This window comes from Lepisosteus oculatus, chromosome 4, assembly GCF_040954835.1.
Source record: "Lepisosteus oculatus isolate fLepOcu1 chromosome 4, fLepOcu1.hap2, whole genome shotgun sequence".
Lineage (NCBI taxonomy): Eukaryota > Metazoa > Chordata > Actinopteri > Semionotiformes > Lepisosteidae > Lepisosteus > Lepisosteus oculatus.
Window position 1 is genome coordinate 24,346,996 of NC_090699.1, and position 18,758 is coordinate 24,365,753.

The 18,758-nt window shown below is 34.7% G+C and overlaps 1 protein-coding gene across 1 annotated transcript in view; it reads right to left on the reverse strand.

The window, feature by feature from the left end:
* LOC102691676 (adhesion G protein-coupled receptor A3) overlaps nucleotides 1-18,758 on the reverse strand; it is a 131,259-nt gene that overhangs the window by 88,065 nt on the left and 24,436 nt on the right. Inside the window, exons 3-5 of the mRNA XM_015346987.2 lie at nucleotides 5,764-5,835; nucleotides 3,933-4,004; nucleotides 2,895-2,966 (exon numbers count right to left, since the gene is read on the reverse strand). Coding sequence (XP_015202473.2) covers nucleotides 2,895-2,966; nucleotides 3,933-4,004; nucleotides 5,764-5,835 — 216 coding nt within the window. The remainder of the gene's footprint in view (nucleotides 1-2,894; nucleotides 2,967-3,932; nucleotides 4,005-5,763; nucleotides 5,836-18,758) is intronic.

Genomic DNA, 18,758 nt, shown 5'->3' on the forward strand with positions numbered 1-18,758 from the left:
AAGGCCTGGATTAGCAGATCTCATATTAAGTGTTGCACTATATATTTGCAATAAACCCTTACAATAATCTGGTCTATTCAATCTCCAATGTGAAGGAGTGCCTGATGGTATGATTTTTAAAAGCTCTTTAAACTCCTTTATCCCATACAGGGAGCTGTAACCTACTGTATCTCGGTAAGGCACAAGGCAGGATACACCCTGAATGGGACACCAGCCCACTGGAGGGAAGACACACAGACATGCACACACTCACACCAGGGCCACGTTTTCCAAGAAGCTAATTAACCTACCAGTATGACTTTGGACTGTAGGATGAAATCAGAGCTACAGGTCACCACAGGTAATCATATAAATGAGTTTAGAACTCTGGTAAGATGCTGAGAATACTTAGTCTGAGAAGTCTTGCAATTTCATGACAAGGGTGTTATAAATGCATGTATTAAGTGAAGATCAGGAAGATAATTCAGAATCTAATATAAAACATCTGATACAAAATATATGAATTGTGTAGATGGTTTCTCAATTTTCCCAGAAGCCAATTAACCTACCAGTATGTCTTTGGACTGTGGCAGGTAACTGGAGCACCCAGAGGAAAGCATCCCAAACACAGGAGTATACTGTACAAACTCCACACAGATAGCACCCCATCTGGATTTGAACCCAGGGCCCCAGTGCTGCAAGGCAGCAATGCACCACTCTGCCGCTCTTTATCTTATGATTATGAAACAACTGTCTTATGAAAATATATATTTTTTTTAGCCTGCCAGAGTCAGGTATTGTATAAACTTTATAATTTTTTTTTTTAACTTGGTAACCAATATAATTGGTCCAACATCATACATAAAACAAGATTTACTTGTGCTTTGCAACAATTTTAACATAACATTTCTTTGATTTAAATACTATACCTTTAAATATAAAACCCATCATTCTGTTAGCCTGTTTATTGCTTCCCCAGATTATGTAGAAATTTAAAAATCAATGCTCAGTGTTTTCAAATCTTTATTTTATGTGCACCTTTTACAATATATGTTAAAACTCCTAATTTGACATGATGCACAACTTTAATTATACCAGAATATAAATAAAAGGTATAAGTTAAGAGCAGTACTTCCAATATACTGTATATCTTTGTGGTACATCACTAATCCCATATTATCTGTATAACTTTCTATTAAGAAGTTCTTCATACAAATACTGTACATGTATTTCTATAAATGCCTACTGCCTGCAATGTGAGAATTAATCTTTCACTAAGAACTCCTGTTCAAAAACCTCTAACTTTCCTGAATCCATATTGACTATCCCCAAGAATCCTGTTGCCATAAAAATAGTCCTCTAGCTAAATTCTGATCATCATTTCCACAACCTTACATCTATTAGAAATAAAACTTGTCTATAAAAACCTGATTTTGTCGCCCTCATTATGTAAGGGTGCAATGTTAGCATCTTCCTGTAAATCGGTCTTCCCATGTCTCGAGTGTTGGAAGAATTTTGCTAGTGGCCTATGAATAACTTGGCCTTAGTCTCTTGTGTATGGCTTGTGCAGTGGGTGCTATGGGAAACTTTTTCATGCATTTCTGCAACATACACCAGTGGTTAAGGTTTGGAAAGTGATTTCCTATTATTTGACCATTGTTCTGAACAAGAATATCCCCTTATTTCTCCTAGTACTCCTGCTAAAAAGCAGCAGAAACCTATCAGGGTGGTTGGTCTCACTGTACCTAAAAAGAAGTTGGCAATCCTCCACTTCACTTCCCTGGCTTCACTGGTTTCCATATTACTCACACAACGGAAGGTGGGACATGGACTGCTGTTGCTTATGCACAATGTTACTACATGGACTTAGTACTTTTACTGTAGTGGTCTGACTTCATACTTCATTTTTGGGGTCTTCATTAAAAACTCGAAGTGGGACAATGCTGATGGCAGGAGGAAATTTTGTACTGTTTCACTTGGTTTAAAAAAAAAATTCTTAAAAGTCTGTTTACTCCTTTTCGGGAGTCCTTATTGCTATATTAGTGGTATAGAAGTTCAATATGAAGCAATGAGGACAGTGTTATGAGGTCCTGCACCTGTAGTTTGTTGTCCTTATCTGAATTCTCAAAATTAAATCTAGTTCTGGGGGGTTTTGCTGGCATTTGCGTCACAGTGGGCAGACATCATAATGGGAGGGCTTAAGCACTTGTTTCTGCTTTAGTCTATACTGTATGTATTTAAATAATAGAAATGCAATAGAGATGGATAAACAGTGATGGACATATCAGATAAACAAGATGTAGTCAAAACATGTCAATAAACGAGAGAGGATTAATGCTCTCCTTAATTACAATTATCTTCACAGTGATTCAACTAAGGAATCATGATTATTTGGAATTTCTAACTCCAAGAGACTAAGGTCTATGAGACCTCCCTACCACAATGCAGAGCACAACACTTTCTAAAACAAGAAAAAAAAAACACATTCTACAATGAGTTACTATAACTTGAAATTAGGGAACGACAGCAGAGACAGCCTTAATGTGGAAATGCAGTAAGCCACGTAAATGTACCTTTTGCATTACATTTGTTTGCAGAGAGGGATGAACGACACAGCCAGAATGAAGACAGAATAAAGAGGAGCTGCACCAATCTTGCTGACATCACTGCAAACAGACAGCAAGTCACCAGAGTCATGGTGCTTCTTGCCACTTAACCCAGCATGACTCTGGCACTTGCATGTCACCCCCAGGGGAACTGCATTCACAACTAGCTAACAACGAGTTACTATTTTAAAGTAATTTGTTATGATCCAACCAATCTGAACATAAGAAATACAAAAAAAAAACAGGCTTATATACAGTATCGTTTAAATATACGGATGAAAACTTAACCTCTCATATTTATATACTTACAAGACTTTGAGAGACACAAGATGAGAAAAAAGCCCCTCTGGGAGAGATGAGAAAATATTTCCTGATAGATTTCTGTAATTATATGGAGGAGATGCATTCATTGAATAAGCAGTTAAGCAATTTAAGCAGAAACATTAAAGGATATGAGTGAAATATATAAATAGAGTACAGAATACTTAAAAGACAGGTTTGGAATTCTAAAGACAGTAGAAAAAGCAGAATAGTAAGGCCCTAATTAAATCAGCATTTCAACTAACTTGCCAAATGTAAATTGCAATCCCTTCTATTGGGTACAAAGAAGATGCCGGCAGCAACCAACCCAATGTCATCAAGTACTGGGGTAGTAGTTTGCCACTAGAGGGTCAAAATTCTGATTGAATCTGAGCCGAAGTCTAATTTATTTTTTTTTTTTAAATCAAAGGAGTAACAAATTCTGAGATATGAATGTAGAAAACAATGGTACCTATAAAGGTGTTATTTTATGTTTTGGAAGACATAATTTCAAGGAGTTCACCTACAGATGCAGAAGTATTTCAAGTTTTCTCTCTTAGAATGTCATCTACAGTAACCAGCTACCACAGGTGCACATATTTGTACTCAGAATTCACACACATACAAATCTTTCTGAATATATGTAAGTCACCCTAGATAAGGCATCTGATAAATTACAATAATATTCAAATACAAATACAACAAACTTCTGAAATGCCTTCTCAGATTCTTCTTTGACTGATTTCAGATAGTAGGGACATTTAGGCCATTATGTTGAATGTCTAACATCCCCATTGTCATAATTTTTGAAAATGTACAGCAATGAATTTTACAGTCATGTTTGTTTTAACAAATGAATACTGCTATAGTAATTCAGCATGTTGCTAAAAATGGAAAATGAACAGTATGGGTAAGAACACTCCAATATTTATTGGCAGAGGAAAACAAAAATATCTGGCAGACACTAAGCAACCAAAGTTGGTTTAAATTATATATATTACCACATTTTTTTATATGGTTACACTGAAAAAATAAATATATACTTACAATTTTGATAGATTACTGAGGTCTACAAACATTTCAGCAGATAGGCAGCCAATCCTGTTGTTGGAGAGATCCCTAAAGTAACAAAAATACCTTTACTATTATTTATTTAGAATTATAATGACCTATATAATATTCTTCTTATGCAAGTTAGTCATCTGATGTTTAGTGAAAACTAAGGTGTATATTTTTAAAATACACTTGAAAATTAATATATTTTAAATCTACAAGTATTTTTTATATCGCCATGAAATCAAGTTTTCAAATTTTAAAGGCAATTAACAAAAATGTTGTGTTACGCTTTAAAACAAGGGCATAATAAAAAGCGCAGTGCATTATAAGCATGACAATTTTATGAGCTGCAATAAAACACTGTTACACAAAGTAAGCCTCCAAATTCTGTATCACAACACCTCAAAGATATATTTTTGATGGTTCAGCTGCAACTTATTGTTATAATTTATAATTTGTGAAAACAGTTTGCAACATTATTCTTTGCATGATTGAAAATGTTTCAACAGCTAAAGATGCAGTTTAGATTAATCCAATAAGCATCTTAATCTACAGAGAATGCAAGAAAATTAATAGTTCAGTAACAAAGTTTTTAATTATTCTTTAATATTCTTTTTGTGCAGGCTTGAAATGGCAGGTTAAGGATGACATCCCACAGCAGATGATGGTTGCATGGTTTATTTAGAAGGATTTACCAGATATAAGATTAATGATAACCTCTTGCACCTCCGGGCAATGGCTCTTTTGAAATCACAATAGGTGTGCCTTGTTCATTTGCTCAATGTTTTTGTTACTTTCTTAAATTGCCTTTTGGAATCACAGTCAAGCTTTGTTCACCCCGGCTGTTTTAATTAAAGCTCTGTTTTCCCAAAGCCTTGGTAAGAGTGCAAACAAACTGTTCGGCGTAATCACCAGTCTGGGACCTTTCAATTGACCTCAAGGCAGATTCAATTCCCACCGCCATTCCAAATCAAAACCATTATAATTAAATCACTTCCAGGAACATTATAAAGTGTGAAACTGCTTCTACTTTTCATGTTTCTCTTACCACATTTAAGGCTGGTTTAATGTGTCAGAGCAATTTCACTTTCATACAACAGTAGCATTTGCACTTTGATGTCACATCTGCAGACAACACCCACATTCCAAAATGTGGAAGAAATTCCTTTTAGGTACCCTTTCTTAAACCTGTATATTAAAATAAACATCATGTAATAGGAAACCAAGAGAACTGATGCTTGGTGATCAAGATTTAAATTACAAGGGAACTAAAGTTAATTTCAAAAGAGAGGGATTTTTAACAAGAGCTCTCTTTGTAGACCTGCTGGTACAAGAGGAAACTGGCTGTAAAACTGCAGATTAAGAATGAACACTAAAAAGCAGAGGGTAAATTTCAGTTTATTTTAGCAGACAGCGGGATTTAAAAATGCTGAAATGTTCAAGCTGATCAAGTAACAAGAGATTTTTGTGATGTAATAAACCTGGGTGTTTTCCAGCAGTTAATTCTGACTGCTAGATCTTTTATTTTTGTACACTGTAGTTCAAACTGCTCTGAAACCTGTTACACGAATATAATATGTTCTGAACATTATTTGAGTAAGATCACACAAAACTATTTCATACTTGACCTTCCAGCCTTATGATGCTATGAAAAAACAAGGGTTTGCCAAGGTAAAAAAGGACAGATTCATGTCAGGATTGAGAGGAAATGCATATACAGTAAGGATTTAATGAGGGTAAATTTCCTATGGCATTCTGTATGTGTCAGACTCTGATGAAGAACTCTACTGTCCTATGCAGTTACAATTACAGTAGCACTTACAGCCTCTTCAGTTCTGAAAGTCCACGGAAAGCCCCAGGCTCAATGATACTAATTAAATTATTCTTCAAATCTCTGAAAAAGAAAGAGAAATATTACTTGCAGTGTCATGATGTATTATATATTGTAATATTAACAAAAGCAGAGTAATGCATTTCAGACATCACTGCTAGCAAATCATTGATACTGCTCATAATTTACATCTCCTGTAGAGAATCTAATGACCTTATGTCCAAATACAGAGATCACTTCTTCAAAGAATATACATTTACCCTTAAATGTCAATAATTTAAAAGATGTAGAAATGTTAAATATTGTTTGCAGTTGTAGAACAGATCTAAAGAAGTGAGCTGGACACATATCATATGACTTTTTTAAAATCTAACCCTGCAGCAGATTGGGATACAGGTCATAATCATCATGATAAAAAATGGTGTGCGCAGATACACTGAATTAACTCCAGTGGAAGCAATTAAGGCTTTTTAATATTTATTCAGAATTTTATTCTTTATTGAGAACTATTGTCTTTAATTCTTCACCTTCAATATTATTTACTGCTACTACCTGCAATTCAGTTATGATTTTAAATTGAAATAAAAGTTCATTTGAACAAATATTTTTCAGTAATTAATATGTTCTTAATTTCCCTTCAGGACATCGCACTTCTTAATGTAATGTAAACACTCAGCTGAATGTTTTCACAAACTGTATTGCAGCTTAAGTATCAGACAGACCAAGAGCTCTAACAGTGAAGTACATCTGTAATACAGTACTACATAATTATACAGTACATTGATTAAGGGTACAGTGGAGTGGATATGCGAAGCTCCCATAAAACCTTCCTCTTAATGATCTGACATCATAAAACTACCCTAAATCCTGACACATTTGCAAAAAGACAACATAAATAAAAATAATGCAATTATTTCACTCTCTGAGGCAATGTTCATTTTTAATATCCGCTCTTCCACTAATTACATGTTTCTAAAAATGGTTTGCCTTTCTATGAGAGACATTTTCTTGTCCAATACAAACTTCCTGAAATTGTATCCCAGTTTCCCCTCATTCCTGTTCACTACAGAGTCCACTTAAGAGTGGACACTTACAAGGAACAAGAACAGGTTTTGTTAATCCTCAGGTCTCAACATCAGAGACACTAGGTAGATAATATAAGTGGATTAAATACATATAATGACTTTGCAAGGCAAACAAGCCTCTTTTTTAAAGAAACCATCATAAAAAATAGCTTATTCAGCCAGTACAACCAATGAATATAATAGTCTATTTAAGAGTCATCCTGCATCAACAAATACTGTAGCAATACTATTATCTTACATTAGATGGTAAATAGAGCAGACAGATTGACATAACTCAGAAAACTCCACAAAAAAGACAAATGTCTAGGTTTAGTAGTGTGGCATTACAGAGATGATTTAGAGCATATAGAGATTATATAATGGCCTAATACATTCTGAGCTGCAGTTTGGTCTGTTTTATGCGTTTTTCTCCTCATTAGAGTGTCTTCCAAAAAATACTTCCAAAAAAACAACTGATTTGAAAAGTTATTTTTACATTACTGTTTAAATATGTTGGCACATAAAAAAAACTTATTAACTGTTGATCTAATACTGATGGTTTGGGGTGCATCCCTTTCACGAACAAAATTGATGAAATTGCAAAATGACTGAACCATAGTAATCATACTGCTTATTGCTTGCTTAACCTTACAAAAATCTTCAAAAATGTGTTCTCCAGGTGGAAAAAAAAACTTTTCAACTTATTCAGAACTTTTAATGCCTTAATTAAAAATCCTCAAAACATATTTGCTCCAGCAAAATTTGTTCATTTTTTTTTCCAATGAAATTGTTGGATGACTTTTAAATGGCATTTAATAAATTGATTTATTCTCCATTTAATGACATGTAATATATTTAGAGTCATCAGAATCAAATGTTAAGATACACTTCCCTTTTGCAATTACTTGGCCATTAAGATTAAGTCATTGAAAATGATATTGGTCAACACTTTTAGCTTTGTTATTTGAATTTCATCTTTACAAAATATTACAGCATGTGGAATTCTCCACCAGACAAATGCTGGAAGGCAGGATACAAGCTGCAAATCAGACTGACTGGTGTGCTGCGATACTGAATTTCCTTTGGGCACAAAAAAAGTTTAAATTTATTGTTTAAACAAATCATTCTGAGACATTCAATCATAAACATTTGTGTGGGCTGTAACAGGTCAAAAAAAATATGAGCAAATACCTAAGCCTGAAAAAAGTATATTTTTAACATAAGATCAAACACTAATACAAGAAATTGTATATGGCCAATAAAGTGATCATAAAATACTTTAACTTTCACTAATGTTAGCAGTAGCAGAAGTACAAACAGGAGCAGATGTACTGTAACTGCAGTAACATTACCTTTATTTGTACTAGTCATCACAGCATAGTGCTAGTTTTTGTAATAGACAACAAGAGTAGGCATACCTGTTGTCATTATCATGGCAGTAGTAATGACAGTAGATAAACATTTACAGTAACACTATATAGACAGTGACATTTAACAGTAACATCTAAACAGGGAATGTAAAAATGCTTCTTATATTGGAAGTGAAGTAGAATTTTAAGTCTTTCTTTTTCAGTGCTTGCATGCTATTGATGCAAGTACGCAGACAAAATTAGTACTGCAAGACATTGTAAATATCTTTTACACAAGGTCATTCTCTCTAGACTTGATAATATCCTTTGGATCATTTGCCCAAAATCGAAAATACATAATCTCATGATCGTCCTATTCCCCTTTACCTACTTAGCACTTATAAGCACCACTGGAGCACAGATAATTATTTTGCCACACAAGCTGAAGTTTTCAGATATTGCAGAGGTGTCATTCTGAGGAATGTTAACCAAACATTTGACCTGCTATTTTACCAAAGACTACAAATTGCTATGTTTTAACATACAAAATAACTGTAAAATGTTATTCATCTTTATATAGCATGCTAATCAGATAAAGAAAACAAGACTGCATTACGCCTGGATGAAAATGAAGTAAAAACAAATATTTCTATTTCCTGAATATAAGGCCTGCATTTCTTCAGTCACGCAGACAGCCAGTAAGGAATATCAATCACCCGTTTCTGTTGTATAAAAGAAACTTAATTGCTAAGGGCAAAAACCTACAGCTGGATAAACTCAAGGAGACGAATGTTTAAAAAAGAAGCATTTTTCGACTCCCCAGTGTTTGATGTGCAGAACTACATCTGTAGTTCCTGCTTGCCTGCTTCCTCTGAAATTCGGCAATAAAGCTTATATCTTAAAAGTTAACATTTGCAAGCCTACTGAAGTAGGTCTTCATTTTTCACTGCTCCATGGCTTTTAAATTCATAACTTTATGGGAACATCCACTGACATGGACATTCAGAAATTTCATGTAGAATTAAGAGAAAGATGCATTTCTCAATATTTATGTAGAGGTGAACAAACCCACTTGGCTACATACAGGAACTCTGAGGTCACACAATTAAATTGTGGGGTTGATAAAATCTATTAAATGCATACAGAATTCTAAAGAAGCTGCAAGAAGAATGTTTGAGTCTCAGTTTTAATGGCTATGTAAAACAAAACTTTAATCCTTAAAAAAATGTACCAAGGGAAATTTGCACATTTGGTATTTTTACCTCATTTTTCCCATGGTGTTAACATGCCTTCATTGTGCTTTACTACACTAGATTTTCAGTATGTTTCTAATTAGCATATCAGATATCACTGTTTATACTGGGGGATCTCATAGGTTACTTGGGGTCTGCTATAGTAAAGCACAGTTGTTAAAACCACAGGGACCCCTATCAGCCTTAACTGTGATGAAAGCTCAAAAAATACTAGGATTAATTCACCATGATAAGATTTCATACATGAGATCCACCATCTCTGGTGTGTTTACTAACTCAATTTTAAAAGAAAAGTTAAAGTAGTTCAAAGCAGAGCTGTCGAGAATATAGAACATTCGGCATGCTCTATACTACTTCTGTTAAAAAGGTTGGTAAGGAAAAGGTCCTGTAATACAAATGTGTCCATTTCATTCAACCTAGTTATTATAAATGTGGGAGCTCTAGGGGGTAGGAAGAATTATGTTTCTGTGCAGTAAAATACTGGGCACCCTTCTCTTCATTGAAGTGGTATTCAGCTCAAATGAATGAGCGAATGAACAAATGAATGATACTGTACTAATAGGTGCTGTCAAATATTCAGAAAATTACAATGGAGATCATTAGGTTCAGAATCTTGGGTAGCCCACAGATAAGCAGAACTGTTGGGTTTCTGTGATTTTCTGTGGGCAAAATGGTTTAGAACGGAGATGCAAGCTACTGTGCTAGGGCCGTTTTATTGCATGCCCTGAGGCATCACTTCCACATTTAATATTTTTGACTCATCCAACTTTCAGTCCTTTACAAGAGTGAGCATACTTGCAGTTCACTCTTTTCTTTTGTTACATTGCTAAAGGCAGCACTCCTTCCACAGAACGAGCAGCTGAGTATCATATTTTCCATACAGCTCAAGATGTTTGTTTGAAGGCCTCACAATATTTGTATGTTCAATAGACTCACAAAATTGATTTTTTCCTTCTATAGTTGTTCTTGGTTCTGCCATTAAGTGTTTACCTAAAAGTGAGGAGCTCCCCACTAAAGGCTAATTCGGTAAAACCATTTTTAATCAGAAACAAAATACCACATCCATCAGGAGCATTAAAATTTTGCCACAGGCTATGCTATATAATTGTGGGAGGGGTAATAGGCAAGCAAATGCTGCTGTGAATACGCTGAATGTCTGTGGCAGTTCATTCACCAGAAGACAGTTAAATTATTCACCCATTGAGGACATGATGAGTGGGGAAAAAGCACAACCCCTATTGTACTCGGAATAAAAAGGAAAGAATTCACATTCATGCAACAAGTACATGTAACAAACTAATGAGGGGAAAGGCCATTCTACGACAGAAGAGTTAAAGCTTCACTGAGGAGCTTTCAATACAATGTTACAATTGCCTGTTTTCTGCATCAGTACCATGCCATGTCATCATACAGTATATGCTGAAGCTGTTTTGTCTTCAAAACCTCAGCTCTGCAGCACGTTAAAATGAACACAATCAAATCTGTTAAAATATTTGGACATTAATGTCAGTAGATTTTTGTGAAAAAATATATCTGCCATCGTAAGTGGAGAGCATGCAATATGTTTTATTTTTTTCTAAGAGGCTTATTTACAATGAGTTTTTGCAATGCTGCCTTTGAGGCTATCACTGAAAACAGGATTACTCATCTGAGCTGACAGTGTTTCTATTTATTTAAAAACGACTTTTAAATCAGGTTATTTTTGTGCACAGGCAACTGCAATTCATTCCAGTATTCTAAGAAAAAAAGTCTAAAAATGATCTAACAAAGAATGTATTCTCACAGTTGTGTTTCACAGTTTTCTCTGTATTTTACTTCAATGCACAAGTGTTATAGAGATATATTAATTTGCCTTCAGTCCACTTTCCAAGTGGAAAGTGTAGATTGACAATAATAACTGGCCAAGAAATACACTGTCCTCATTCTCAGTTATTACAAAGGTTCAGCTAGCAGAGTGTATAGTAACTGACTACATAGAAGGAAGCTGCATTTTCTATGTGCAGAGACATTAAATAGACGAGACACGGTGTTGATTCATTACTGCAGAGTGGTTTCATCACTGTTCTGAAACAATCCTATTTGTATCTTATTTTATCCAGACAATATAATGTTTCCACCACCTGCTGTATAATAAAGATGAGTTGGTAAAGGTTATGCTGTGGAAATACAAATGTTTTATCTTACACAGAGTAAGAATGTACAGTAGGCTTCTACACTAACATGCCTATAAATTTAATCATTTGCATGTTTGCAGATAAATTAATAAATACTACATTGATAATGTAGGGTGAAGTCTCTCCTTCTAAGTAACTGATGTATTCTTATGGTTTGTTCTATGAAAGTTACATAAGTGCATTCTTTACCAAGCTGACAATTATTCACTGCAGAGATACTCTTTTGTATTCTTCATTGTAAGTGGGTCAGTCTTATCCAAACACAAAAACAGCACATTCGAATAAAAGATGCAAGTCATACAAAGTATCAGGCAAATGGATTCACCCAACCCCCAATTATGTCCAGTTTCGATGAATTACAAGTGATGTACTGTATTAATAGCAAATATGCTTCCACCAACTATCAACTCAAGGCAGTTTTAGACAATTAACTTGTCTTGCCCAAAAAAAGTGTTTAGTTAAAACACTTCAGCTTTTATTAAAAAGTATTTTTTTGCAAAGTATATATTAAACCAAGACCTTTTTTAAAATAAGTAAGCAGATCCATTTCACATTTAAGATCCAACAATCATATAAGGAGTGTTGTAATTCCATGTAGTCATCTAGAATCAAATAATAAATACAAATCACAAAGAGATAATTTATTTAAACATCCCTCTGTTTTGTGATATTTTGCTTTCTGGAGCAAAATGTTTAAGGATGCATCTGTCTCAAGTGCTCAATTAAACTATACTGACATTGAGAGCCTTGGGACTGTGCTCTCCAGCAGTGGCACTGAATATTTTATTCTTGGGCAACCATAAAGCCTATAACATGATATTCTCTAATGAAAAGTGGACAAGCTTCTGGTTGCAAGTGGTCACATTTTGGTTGAATATCCCTTTCAGGCATTAACAACAAAGTCTGTAACCAGATGAAACTCAAAAAACATTTTGTATAAATGCTCTGCTGCAGCTGCTTTTAGTTCTTGCCTATTCAGTTCAAAGTTTTCTCCAGTTGACTTGGGAAATCTAAGATTTTCTACCTTTTTCCCCTGGTGAACTTGGTTGATCTGGCTATACGTTTTCAGACATTGTCATGCTCAACGGTGAAGCACTGCCTGTTAAGGTCAATTTAATAGGTTTAAAGAAACATTCTGCATGCTTATGTTGATGAAAACGTTTTCCGCACCAAAAAATATTAGAGATGTTTAGTTGACATAAGGTTGTCCATACTTTAAAAAGAAAATTTCCCAATAGTTATGATTACTTGACATCACTGGGTTGAATACAAAGTGTATGTTCTATTATGGCCAAACGTAAGCATGGAATTGCCTTGTGGTTGGCTGAAGCAAATATTTCAGATTCTTTCAAGATAGATGACAGCCTTGGATCAATTGGCTTCTATCAAATGGGCTAAATGGCCTCCTCTTATCTGTAACCTTCTCATTGTCAAATGTAAAATGTACTGTATATTACACTGCAGTTTTCATTCATCTTACCGTCATGCTTACAAATTCCTATTGCTTGACTATATAGCAAAAATAACACTTTTGACTTTTCTGTCCCAATACATTTGGGCACTTTATTTCAGATGGGATGTCTGATGATAAAGATGTAGTTAATTCTGATAATGCAGCTGATTGGACTATACTGCTGGCACAAAGAGAGACGGAATTGCTTGGTCTTATTATAGTATACTGTAACGAGTGCCTCGCAATCAGCGCATAGCAGTTTTCTTCACTGTCCAGCTGACGCCTCTAGCAGGTGTGCTTTGACTGGAAATCAAAGACTACTAAGAAGTCCTGCCTCACTGATTCCTAATGGAAGTAAGAATACATTTAAAGCTGTGCCTGGTGAGGGAGTACTCAGCAAGCTGAGGTTTTGTAGTAGGTAATTCAGGGCTCCCCCCCCCCTTGCAAGCTTCATTTGGGACTGGCTCATCAAACCTTTGACTGTGTGCTTTTGAAATAAGCTATTATTTATGCGATCCTTAGCCGTGCGTTTTCTGTAAAGCATCTGATGCTAACAGTAAATGAAAAGGAAAGCTTCAATTCAACCTAAATCATGAAAAATTTGGCCTTTGAATCATCCACCCCAGGGTAGACCCCACATCATCCGTCTATGAACTGTAAAAATCACTAAACAAAGATATAAAATTCACTGCAAGACTATGGCAGTTTACAGGTAATGTAGTGTAGGCATCTATTGCAATAATGTATAAACCATTTTAATATTTAGTAACATTAAATGGTGTTAATTGCATTTTACAGTATTTATATAGTCAACCTGAATGATAAATCTTTTTTTGAGTAGTTATAACATCTATATGTAGGACACACAAGAAAACAATAACTTTAATACCTGCATCTATTATTTCTCAGTCACTGAACTCAATTAATAAAATGCTGGCATTAAGTATCTGGCACAAAGCTATAGAAAATAAAGCTTGTGCAGTCATCATTTGTTTTCTTTCTTCCTTAGAATTAAACTTCAGATTGACATTTATAAACAATACTGTGTTTAATAAACAATTACAAAAATAAACATTTGAGGAAAAATATTTTTTGAGCTAAACCTTAGTGTACAGAAACATCACTTACAAACTATTGAACCAACCAGGAAATAAGACATTGATTCAGAATCCATTTTCCTACTTAATAGTGGTGATGTACTGTATATGTGCACATATTGATTGGATAGGAGGGGGTAAGGGAGACTGCTATTTGAACATTATATATGATACGCCACTATAAAATTATTATTTTTTTAATTTACAAAGTTGCTGTTCTTTCCAATGTCTTTAATTTTAACACTGCCTCAAAAATTCTGTTCTTATTTGAACATCTAAGAAATTATGATACACTACTGAAAGGTATTTCATGCTGTTCTTTATGTCAAGAAAGCATGACAAAAAAAACTTCTCCCAAGATGTTTGCTTAAAGTTGATTCAGCAAGAAATTTTCTAACTGAAAAATAAAGGTATAAAGACACATCACATTCCCTAACCTATAGTTTTAGAGTATAGTATCCAAAAAAACATGCTTGAGAATGACTGAGAACAAAAACAGTCTAAAAAAACTATTTATGATCATTTTCACCTAGATTTTCTGCTATGAAGCTTTTTATTTTTTTACCATTCATTGGTATTGGTATTTTTATCATGGCTTTCAACATACAGATCTTTAAATTTGTATGTTGAAAGCCATCCCGGCTTAATATTTTATGATTCTAATTCCACATACAATCCTGCAATTTAAGATGTAATACCTTTATCAAACTGAAGACTAAAAGAAATTACACACTTTTGTATTGAGGGTTCAAGATTCAAGATTCAAGCTTTTCTGCCTCAAATTTGCACCTGTTTGGACTGCAGCATCCTCTTATGCTATTTATTTTGTCTCCCTTCTTTCTCTTTCTTTGTTTAGTCTTTAAAGGTAATGTTGGTGTGACCACTTTCTACATTGTAATTGTAAATAAGAATCTGCTCTCAGCTGATATTTGTGGTCAAATAAAGCATTACAATTATTATTTACGGCTTCCATCAGCTCTGCAACCTACTTCAGGCTTAGTGACATGGATGTAAGCTCACAACTGGATCCAACTGTTTAGGATTGAGATCAGGAAGCTTTTCTTCACTCAAAGAGTGTCTGGAACAGGCTTCTCAGCCAGATCGTTGGGGCCTACTATATACTCTGGGCTGTTTAAAGAACTAGCTAGAAAGACATTTTTAGATTCAGTTCACAGCAAAACTACCAAATAAGCAAGATGAGAAGAGGAGCCTTTCTTAATTTTTCTTAAGAATTGAGTCTGCTAAATTTAAATTTAGTGTTGTCTTAAGGTTAGTGTAACAGAATCACTTAAAACTAGAGCTCCAATAATGTGGTAATTACAGTAGGCTATAACTAAAATCAATTGTAAATGAAAAGGTAGTTTAGTTGCATTGGCTCTAACTACTGCCACAATGCCAAACCCATAGCATAGTCAACTAAAGGCAAACCTAAACTGCAATGCACTTTAATTTGGTTATTTAGATCAAATGTGCGACTCTCAATGTTTAATGGTAACTTGAATGCTATTTGAACACTAGTTTTAATAATTGTATTAAGAATGATGAATAAGAATGAATTAAGAATGAGAATGAATGCAATGCCAGTGGCCCTCAATGTTACACTTCTTACTTTTAAATACTACTTATACCGAAATAGAAATGTATTTGATTTAAAGTATTAACTTTACTTTGTAAAAAAAAAATTTTAAGCTAATTTTACTACAGTTTCAGAACCACTGTGTGTAAAAAAGGTTGTTCATTTGCATGTTAATCCCACAACTTCAGGTTTCCCTAAGCAGCATACAATTGGCTCAGTACCACTTCATGGAGAGTAATAACTAAAAAGCCAGGTATCTCTCAGCTCTTAGCAAATGAGTAACCCCTGCGACCTCTCAAGCTCACCAGCAGGCTAGGGGTACCATGAGGAGAAACATATCTATGCTCCAGTTCTTTTTGAACCAACTGAGGGGCAGTGCAGAGCTTGTAGCATATCAAAGGAAGAGTGGCCTGACGGGAGTGTGTCTGCACTTCCACATTCTTCCTCTGTGCAGGGGTCACTGCTGTGTTTCTACGCGTAAAGACAAGTACCAATTTCAGATTAATATTGTTACGATTACTGGAGAAACTAATTAACACCTGGCTTCTGTCAACAGCTACAGTTCTCAGGGAGTTTTAAAGCAAGAAAGGAACCGGGTTGGTTACAAATTTGTATTACTGTAGGTCTGAGACCGCTTTTCCCTTCGTAGGAATTATATGAGATTTAAATACTTTGTAGTAGTATGGGGTCTTCAGGTTAGTCAAGACAGACTTTTGGGACGACTCTTTTGTAAATAGCACAACTAGTATGTTGTATGTTAATGCTGTCATTATTAGTTGTTTAACACAGTGTGCATGATTTATTATTCTTTTCACCAAAGCTGTGCCAGGGAATATTGAACTCAGGTGCCTCTAATTATACCGCTCGGGTATATTGTTGGCAAAATCTTTAAAATGTATTTTATTTTAATCATTGACCAGTCCGCTGAGTCATCTTCTGAGTCATTTTTGTAAGATCAAATTATTGGTAACAATACTGTTTTGTAAATTTGCAGGAAGGTTTGATTGTTTTGAGGAACATTACCAAATAAGACCTAATCTGACTTTTGTAAAAGTTGTGTATAACCTCTGCACCTACACTTTATTTGGAGCTTCACTCCGGCACGGCTCCATTTTAGGCTGTTACTGTTCAGGTACCCATTGGCACAGCTCCTGTAACCTTTCTATAACATGAAAAATGTAACATGTTTGTTCGCAACTTTAAAAATACATTGAAAGTAGACCTGAAACATGCACAAAGGGAACAGGGTGCAGAGCCTCATGATTTGCTGTGCTCACTGTCTTTGTAGGCTCCAAAAAAGTCCTAATATTGCAGACTAGCCTTTTTTAAATTGGGATTTCGTAACAATTTTCATGTAAAAATTGCCAAATGGCAGTCAAATATACAGTATGTATTAAGACTACCAGAATATTTCCCAGTGAATCTTGACAAATGTTGAAATGATGAAAGTCCCCAAGCAACAGGCGATTGGGAACTGTGCTGCTGGTGGGGTTCTGACTAAGGGCGAGGCTCTGTCTGAAACATGGCTGTGGAAAATAAGACACAGGATGTGCCAATGATTTCTCAAGGGAAGAGGTTGAGAATCTCGGTTACAAAACTCAGATGATTAATGAAGACAATGAGTAATGAATGATTATCACTAACAAATTCATAATGGATTCTGAAAACTTGAATTATTATTAATTATATTATATAATAATTGAAGTGACTGAGTTTACGATGAAGTAATTCTTATTCATATCAATTTAAAATGCCCTTTGTAACTTAAATCCATAAGAGTATAGAAAAGTATGCATATTTAATATACTATATTCTGTACATTAGCTATTCTACCAAGGCCAAGGCAAAAAAAAAAAAGAGATCCACCTCCTTCAGATTCCCAATTTGACACTGGGCCTCAGTGAGATGAAGTGAAAACATTTCTTAAAGAATATGTGAGCAGCCTATTCTTGATTCTGGAGAAGATTCAGCTCACATAAACAATACAAAATCAAAACGATTTTTTTCCATGAAGTAAAATGACAAAGCTTGAGAATGATCAATTTCAGAATAAACATTCCTTATGTATACATTTTTTAATGAGCCCCCTATGAAAATGATGAAGGAGACAGAAGACCTCGAAAACATGTCTGGAAACAATTACTTAATGGAAGCCTGCAAAACTGTTTAAGAAAAGATAACTAACTTGAGTATTCAGTTAGCTGGCAAAGATACATAGTTCAGATGTTTAATCATTTGCCAATTGGAAATTGAAGGAAAGATATAATTCTTTGCGAAAAACAAAGTTAAGTGATAGACTTTCTAAGAGCAAAGTTCAATATAGCCTTTTTTTGCTAATGCCACAGAGACTTCAACCTTCTTTTCTAAAAACTGGAAAGCAAACTTTCTACACTACATTTAAAATCACCCTTTATTAAATGCTAAAGGTAAATCTTATTTTTGTGAGTGATCACCATACTGTAACCAGAAATAGCTTTAGATTAGATTCACTCAGCAAATGTCCACAATGAAGGGACAAGAAGTCATCGCCAGACAAAAATCTGCAATTAAGTAGCAGGTGTCTGAATTTGCAAACAGTGGATGGGCTAAAACCGTGATTTTGATATGGGGACTAATTTTAAATCCTTCAATGCTAACTCTACAAAGTTGTTTAGCTCACCCCTACATGGATGCAGAATATAGCATCTTAACTTTTGATTCTTTTCATTTCCTTTCATATCAGAGCTCTGCATCAACAACTATCGTCCAAGGAATACTGTAGGTATTAATGTTGCAATGACAGAAAGTGTCATGTTTTAATGAAATAAAATAAAACAGATGGGCCTATTGCTGACAAATACTCAGATACTGTACTTACAAAACTCATTAATATAACACTTCAGACTTCCTATCCCCCATGAAACTTTAAGCAACTGTGCCTTTATTTTGTCACTTGTGCCACAGTAAAAACCGTCAGATCAAGGAGGGTGAGGAATTGGCCATGCATATGAATGAACCTACTAAATATCAATACCCAGCAC